General features: G+C 35.2%; 3 protein-coding genes across 3 annotated transcripts in view; 2 read left to right on the top strand and 1 right to left on the bottom strand.

The window, feature by feature from the left end:
• Positions 119–3373, top strand: LOC104736131 (putative leucine-rich repeat-containing protein DDB_G0290503). The gene is made up of 3 exons (XM_019231305.1): positions 119–1225; positions 1312–2900; positions 3026–3373. Exons 1-3 carry the CDS (start codon positions 148–150, stop codon positions 3371–3373), a joined length of 3015 nt encoding a protein of 1004 aa, XP_019086850.1. The 5' UTR covers positions 119–147.
• Positions 4924–6008, top strand: LOC104736140 (agamous-like MADS-box protein AGL82). Its single transcript, XM_019237298.1, has one exon. The coding sequence runs from the start codon at positions 4926–4928 to the stop codon at positions 5805–5807; it is 882 nt and encodes a 293-aa protein (XP_019092843.1). The 5' UTR covers positions 4924–4925; the 3' UTR covers positions 5808–6008.
• LOC104756353 (transcription factor DIVARICATA-like) overlaps positions 7166–8495 on the bottom strand; it is a 2123-nt gene continuing 793 nt past the window's right edge. The window contains exons 2-3 of the mRNA XM_010478930.2: positions 8209–8490; positions 7166–7763 (exon numbers count right to left, since the gene is read on the bottom strand). Of these exons, the coding sequence (XP_010477232.1) occupies positions 7340–7763; positions 8209–8490 (706 nt within the window). The 3' untranslated portion in view covers positions 7166–7339. The remainder of the gene's footprint in view (positions 7764–8208; positions 8491–8495) is intronic.

Genomic DNA, 8495 nt, shown 5'->3' on the forward strand with positions numbered 1-8495 from the left:
ATCCTGAAACAAAGGATCTCCAAACGATACTATCTAAAATTAGAAACTCCATTTATCAGTTTTTCTTCGGCTTGATGTCAAATTCTTTGCTAAATCTCTGGAAAATTTTGTTTTTCATATCACTTTCATCTTTTGATTATATGAAAAATGGGCATTGACGCGAAAGAAACCATAGAGATATTATGGAAAATTCTTGGATATTCAATGAGCATGAGCATCAAATTCATGAGGAATCATCCGATTTTGTCAGGGGTTTCAATGTTTTTACTCGTGCTATACATATTCCTGCCTTCTCTCTTGTTCTTCTTGATCTACTCGTCACCGGTTCTTGCATGTGCTCTAGTGTATGCCCGCGAAAGGTTAGGATTGAGATTTTCAAGTTTGTATTCGTCTTCGGAGTCAAAAAGTTGTAAAGGAGAAAAGAGATGTCATTTAAAACAACAACGAAGTGTTAGACGAAATGCTAGAATGAAAGTTGAAGAATGGGATTCACAAACAAGCGAGGAAGAGAAAGACAAAGTTATCTTGACTTCTCTTTACAATGACCTTCTTGGTCGTACCCCTCAATTCGAAGAGTCTCCCAAAGCTATAGAAACCAATCTAGTAAAAGAAGATAATGAGAATAAGGCTATTCGTGGAGAGGAAGAAGAATCTTGTGATCTTAATGTTGAAGAACCAATGGTTTGCAGCTGTGAAATCAAATATGAAGAATCATCAAATGGTAAAGAAGAGATAAGTAATGTTAACGAACATGGGATTTCAGAGATTGAGAGAAATAAGAGACTAGAGTCGCTAATCGCTAGAAGAAGAGCAAGGCGGCTCTTTAGACTTGCTTTAGATCAAAGAAGTAAGCTTCAAGCTGAAGAAACAACTAGTCCTAGACAGAAGAACAACCACCTTCAAATTACGGTTTTGAGGAACTCACTTGAAAGATATGGAAATAATTCTTCTGATGCTAGGGGATTACAAATTCCAGGCTCTGCGCCTTCTGTGATGTTACAAGGGAGAAACCCTTTTGATATTCCTTATGATCCTCAAGAGGAAAGACCTAATCTTACTGGAGATAGCTTTGATCAAGAGTTTTCATTGTTTAATAACCACAAAGATATGTTCTTTTCTCGTCATGAGAGCTTCTGTCGCTTTGCTCATTTTTCTCCAGAACATGCTCAGTGTTTGAACAGCCCAGCTTCTTCTTCAGACATTTCAACTACTAGGAAATTTTTAGGTATATATGTCAAAGATTATTTTGACTATTAAAATCCTTGCTTGAATATACTATGTGAATTTATGATGATTTTTTGTTGTCTACAGATTTGGATAATGAGTATATGGATCATACTGAACATTTGCTCCCCTGTAATGGCAAAGAAGCTACAATAGAGAAAGATGATAAAAGTGTTGAGAGTGAAAAAACCAGAGAAGGAGAAGTAGAGATGAATGATGAGACCGATTCAAATAAAGAAGAAGATGATGATGATTCAAGTTGTTCGGAAGAAAGTGAGTCAGAACTCAACCGTTTGAACAAAGCAGAGCTTAGGGAAGCTATATGCCAATCCATGGATAATTATCCCGGTTATCTTGTGAATCAAACAAAAAATAGTATTCCCACAACATTGCCAAGAGGTTTAGTAGCGCCAAGACTAGAAGATCACAATATGTTTTACACTCGTAAATGCGGAAATTCGCATAGTCGAACATTTTCAGTTGCCTCAGATATGCAAGTTGAGGTCTCAGAGATAGGCTCACCTCCTACAACAGTTGATTGGCTTGATGATTGGTCAAATGGCGGAGAATCTTACATATATGATACAAATATTGATAGAGAAATCGTTCGTGATGAAGAATCGCGTAAGAGGATCTCTCACCAATATGAATCAAGAAGTGGAATAGGTTCAAAAGAGGAGAATAATGAATCTGCAGAGACTAAACTTGAGACCAAGCTAGATCAAAATTGTGTGGTTGATGAAAACCTAATAACATGTGATAATATGTCCTTGTTAGATAGAAGAAGCCACACTGAAGACATTCTTGAGCATAAACCTTCTAGTTCTAGTGATGTGTCCAAGCCTACAAGATCTGTGAAACTTGAAGGCATGTTGTTTCATACAAGTGCGTCATTATCTTCTATAACAGAAGAACCTGAAATAATCTTAGACTCAATAGATGGGGACAACTCGGAAAATATGAATTATTTGGCTGAAGAACTAAGTGATAAGAGTCCTCTGATTACTCGTGATTCATCCATGAAGAATTTGATTGATGAAGAATTGGTTGATATACAACAAGTAGTAAATGATGATCTTTCTGTATCGCCTAAGGTTATTGAATTAGATATCATTGATCATCAGCAGGAAGATGAAATATTGAATAGCAGCATTCAAGGAGAACATGAGGTAACTAAGAGCTCCTTGGATGCTTCTTTGGACACAACCTATATAGAATCATTTGAAAGAGATGTAGAAGAAGAAGAACCAAACTTAAACAATTTTGTTGAGGAAATGACAAAACAACAAGAAAATGAAGTATGTCAAAGTGATTTGAAGAGTTCTCCAGGGTATGTTCTTACAGAGTTACTAGAAAATGAGGCAATGGGAGAAAATGATCAAGAACTAATCAAAAGTATTGATGAGAAAGTAACACCAATAGAGGAAGTGAAAACTCATAATGTCTTGGAAGTATCTTCAAGCCATCCTCATACACAACTGATTAAAGACTATGAAACTTCAGAAAGTGTTAGTGATGTGATACTTCTGCAGGACCAAGATAGCAATAAAACACCACTAGATAAGTCAACTAATCATGAGATCTCCACGAAAGGAGAAAAATTTGAGTTATTGAAAGAGTTAGAAGTTTCAGGCGGCACTCAAAACTCTCAAGATTCACAACTATGGACTCAACAGGTTCACCTTCTATTCTAATCATCTTTGATTATGTGATGTTACATAATTATCTAGAACCATATACTAAGATCGTATTAGCTCCTTCTCTGTTTGTAGTAATTGTGTCTTTTTTATCTATTGAATAGTGTGGTACACATTCTATTTCTTCCCAAGGGATATCACCAAGAGCGTTGGAAATCGCCCAACAACTAGAGCAAGAAGATGTTATCGTTCATGCAAACATTGTCTCTCAAGATATTAATAAAGAGGAATTTGGTACAGTAGCCAACGACTTAGCTGCTAGTGAAAATAATAATGAGGATAACCAAAAACTCTATCAACAAGTTATGGAAAAGAAGATAGAGCTTAATTTAGAATCATTGTACCATAACATTGGTATAGTGGCTCAAGAAAACGACGATGAGGAATATCAGAAAGTGAATGGGGAAATCCAAACAACAAAAAACGATAACATAGTCTTAGGTTATTCCTAATTCAAAAATAGAGATTCTATAGATAAATCATAGTTAATTAGAAATTATTTCATGTTCTTTATATTGATAACCAAATGCTTATTATTATTTCTGCAGAAGAATAACATATTGATGATACACACTACTGGATCACCACGAAGAAAATAAATAAAGTTGCACATAAGGTATAATTCACCACAAGGAACTTAACGGTAGATACATCATTGTCAATGAAAATTTGTTACAGATTCTTTTTTAAAATTTGATTGATTTCTAACAAGTGAAACAAATTGTTGTAACATTTATTTAATGTAATTTTTTCGTTTAATTAAAACTTGTAAAGGGAACTTTTTTTTTTTGTAATATATAGAGATGTACTTTTTTTTTAGCTTTTGGTTTAATGTTAAGATTATATTAGCAAAACACATTACAAAATAAAAAAAAATTGGGTTCACAACAGATGAATGAGACAAACAAAATGAAATATTAAGGAAAGACGTAGAAGAATGGTCCTTCGTCGAAGACGATTTTGCATCGTACAGTCCACAACGGTTCTAAGAGCTGTCGGCTTCGAAGTAGGATGAGGTGAATAGCTGCCGGCAAAGATGATGATATGAACATTTAAAACAAAAAAGTATACATTAGATAAAAATATTATACCGTCTAAACTGAAAAGGAAAAAAAGATTAAATGTATCTGTGTTTAACTTTTTTCTCTTTCTTGCGTAGCATCTTCAAATTAGTATATTTTCCATTTTGACAAACTAAATATTCCAGTTTTAATTCTTCTTTCCTAAACACTCATATTCATTTAAAGAATATATCTCGTGATCTTTGAATTCTTTCCTTAAACACAAACTAAATCACAACTCAATATCTATAATCCCGCATATATATTAGCTTGATTTCACCCATATTCCGACAGAAGCTCCAATAAATGGTTTGCGCATAAAGAAAATTCATTGAAACTTTGCTTTGATATTCAAGTAAGTATTCTTTTTCTTTCTTTCTTTTTATGCATAAACAGTTTATACATTTGTTCATCAGTTCTGCTTTTGGTTCTAAGGTTTTTCATGTTCCATTGTCTATTCGTTCTCGTATGGGATTTTTCTTAAGGTTTCTTTTTGCTAGATTGATTTCGTTTTAGGGTGTGTCGAAAATTATATTAGCTCCTACTTCTCGAATTCCTACTCTTGGCTTTGTTTCTGATTTATTTGTTAGTGGATTTCATAAAAAGAGTTGTACAATCGTATGGTTTGTGATCGTGTTGGGTTAAAGTTGCTTAGAGAAAAACATAAACGCCTAGTTACGTTTGATCAAAAGTTGAGTTTTTATACACTAGATGTATATATGTTATATATTCACAAAACGCTTATAAACGTAAACGATTATTCAAATCTTTGGTTTGGCTTAGAGAAAAAATACTAGCTTGAAAAACCTAAACGCCTATAAACATAAACGATTATTCATATATAAAACATATCAGTTCAATATATTTGTATGCCGTTTTTGACGAAAATAGACTTATGTTTATATTTTATTTGTATTAACAATAATTTCATAGGTTGCAAATGATGACTAAGGAGAAAGTGAACCTACAAAGGATAACGAACGATAAGACAAGGATAACAACTTACAAGAAGAGGAAAGCTAGTCTTTACAAGAAGGCAACCGAATTCTCAACTCTCTGCGGTGTCAAGACATGTCTCATCGTCTATGGTCCCACTAAGGCAACGGATGAGGTGATTTCCGAGCCAGAGATATGGCCGAGGGACGAGACCAAAGTCAGAGACATCATACGTAAGTACAAAGACACAGTGTCGAACAGCTGCAAGAAAGAAAACCACGTGGAAACTTTCGTTAACGATTTAGGGAAAGCGAAGGAGATGGAGACTAATAAAAAGGTCCCTAAGAGTGAGAAGTATTGTAACTGGGACCAGAAGCTAGACAAGTGTTCTCGAGAGCAGCTACGTGCGATATTCTGTGCCGTGGATAGCAAGTTACACGAAGCTGTGGCGAGACAGGAACCTAGTATGTTTAGGGTTCATCATCAAGCCATGGACACACAAATCCCGCAGAGTGTAATGGATCAACATTACATGCAACAGTATTTTTCTGAGCAGCCACAGTTTCAAGGCTTCCCTAATAATTATAACAATATGTGTTACTCGTTCATCCCACCTCATGATGATCAGATTCAAATGGACCCGAATCTCACGGAGAACTGGACCAACTTGGGGTTAAATCAAGGCTTGATGATGTCAAAGGGAAACGATGGTACTCAGTTGATGCAAAGGCAAGCACAGCCTTATTACAATCGTGAACCGGTTGTACCGAGGTCTGCAGCTTATAATGTGAACCCGTTTGCGGGATATCAAGTCCCGTTCAATATTCCTTGGAGGTTATCGGGAAATCAAGTTGAAGACTGGGATCTTTCAGGGAAGAACCCGATTTGAATGACGGAGGTTAATTAGTTTTTAGGGTTTTATTTATTATTCTATTTCTGCTGGTTTTGTTGTATATGATGGCTTGGTTTTGTCAACTTTGTTTTTGGCATACCATCATCATTTTTACATTCTATAAAGTTTTGGTTTTTAGGTAATAGGTAGTATACTTTTCCTTAAACACACTCAATAGACTATTATACCACTTATTATTATCACTGTCTTTTTTACAAATTTTGATTTTTATATATATGGCCATCTACCATCTGTCATATAAACAAAATCTAAGAACAAAATTAGATATTTTTTTGTATTTTTCTATATGTCGGGTTGAATATAGGCAGGGACACATCAACAACACTAATACAAACCATTCAACTATAAATTATATCAATCGAGTGATTTTTCTTTAAGATTTTTTTTCTATAAAATAAATCTTATTTTGGCTCTTTGCTCTAGCTCAATTGTATGACCAATATATGTAGCCTAATGACTTGTACTTTTTAGTGGACAGAATTCTGGAATTCTTTAGTTATATAGAAAAAAGAAAACAATAAGATATTAGTGTCTATTATGGACTAGCATAATGTCGAGGAAATAAAAAGTCTACAATATCGTAATTAATTGCATTGTTCTCATACATTGTCCGTTGTGTTATAACTTCAAGTGGTTGTTGAAAGCATAGTTTGGTTGATTGAGACGAACAATGAATAATGCCATATTATGATCTATACGTTATGCAAACAGTAAACGACAAAAATTGGATATTAGTTAGAGATGGCCAAGTTTGTGTCTTTTTGAACCTTTTCGCTGCAACTTGTATAACATAATTTTTTTTTTCAGAATAATTTTTTTATCATGTGTGTGATACTCACTATATATACGATAATGATACTATATATTTTCATAACCATCATTGGCAAAATTTAGCACTGTTTAGGATTTATTAAAGCACTTCCAAAATCTGATAATTCGGTACGGTTTGTCTATATTGTACAGTAACAGTATCGCACATATGTTGATGTTTTGTTAGGTTAACTCTTCAAGCCGGTTCATGAAGCTTACAACGATGAGTCGATGACCTTCTGTCAGTGTGTGTATGGGATGTCATGTGTGTGAAGCTGAGAAAGAGCCCATTTTATATTGGTGGTCCAGAAGTAAAGTTGATGTGTAGTTGGAATAATGTTACGCATATAATAGAAGCTGGTAAAACTCGAGAATCACACTTCGTTTCAATTTGGCTAAATTTGTCAATCAACATTTTAACCACACCGATTTTTCATTTTGTCACACCCACTGGTTATTTTGCAACTTTGCAAACATTTGAAACATAAATAAAACATGAACGATGTAGCTGGGTCAAAAAAAGAAGGAAAAAAACGAGTAACAATTTAACTCTGTCACGAGACTTTCCATTAACTATTTCGATATTGAAATTAAAACAATGGACGTTTATTTTACAATTGCCAATTACGATTGTTTCGTCCATATGAAAAATTAAGAATTTCACTTACACCGTTTAATTAGAGATGGATCTCCATTAGCTATAGTTGAAACATTGTGTTTTGCGCGTCATAGCAAGAATCTGCTGCATTGTTAAATCCTCCAATCATAACCTGGCCATATGAGTGAACGCCACTAATAGCGTTTCCAATCGTTATGTTGAAAGCATCCGCATGCGTTCCATTGTTGTCCGTTTGATTCCACGGAAACGCGGTAAACCTTGAACGCTGCTCTCCTACAACAATTGAGCTCTTACTGCTCTCCAGAGAAGCTTCATCTTCGAGATTCACGGTGGTTATGTCGTGAATGCTTGCTCGCCTTTTGTCCTTGCCCCCGGAAAGTTGCCGGATAAAGTACTTTTGGGCGTGGCTAGCGACTTGAGTTGGCGTTCGCGTTATCACAAAGTTCCGAGATATGTTTCTCCAATCTCCTTTCCCGTATTTCTTTAAACCCATTAGAAATAGCCTAAATTGTGACAAATATTGAATCAAATATACATCACAAATCAATATGAAAACGTAAATACTGAATCACTGTTCAATCTAGGTATGATTTGTTATATATGTGATTAGGCAAGATTTTACAACCAAACAGTGTGTTGCATAATCGTGAATCATACTATGACTATGCATGCATTTCTTGGAACCAATTAAGACAGATTGTGACAAATATCTAATCAAAGATATTTTAGATAAAGTGTATATACTACAGAATATTATACTATCAAATTGTCATTCTTAATCACTATAGTAATGTAAATATTGGATCTTTTTCCGAATATTTTTATTTAATTGATATCACGATTTATGAACTGTTTCACCGCTTTTGACGATTAGTTATCAAGATTTATGCCAATTTCACTACTGAGCTGATTTAATTAATTTCTACCATTCCGGTATAAAAGACTTACTTGTGTTCTTCCTCCGTCCAAGGAACGCCTTTCTTCCTCTCCAGCTCCGGCGATCTACCGGCCTGAGACCGTTTATTACAAACAGAATGACCCGGTTTGAACCCGTTGCACCCGCCACTACCACCACCGCCGGCCCAATCCAGAGTGAAAGGCGAGGTGATGTAACCAGGGACCGGGATTAAACCGGCCTCGATGCTGCTGACATCAGCTTCCAGATCGTTGTACTGTCTGATGACGTCACTCACGGTCTTCCCAGGAATCACCGCCGCCACCTTCTGCCACCTATC

The sequence above is a fragment of the Camelina sativa genome, chromosome 2 (assembly GCF_000633955.1).
Source record: "Camelina sativa cultivar DH55 chromosome 2, Cs, whole genome shotgun sequence".
NCBI classification, from domain to species: domain Eukaryota; kingdom Viridiplantae; phylum Streptophyta; class Magnoliopsida; order Brassicales; family Brassicaceae; genus Camelina; species Camelina sativa.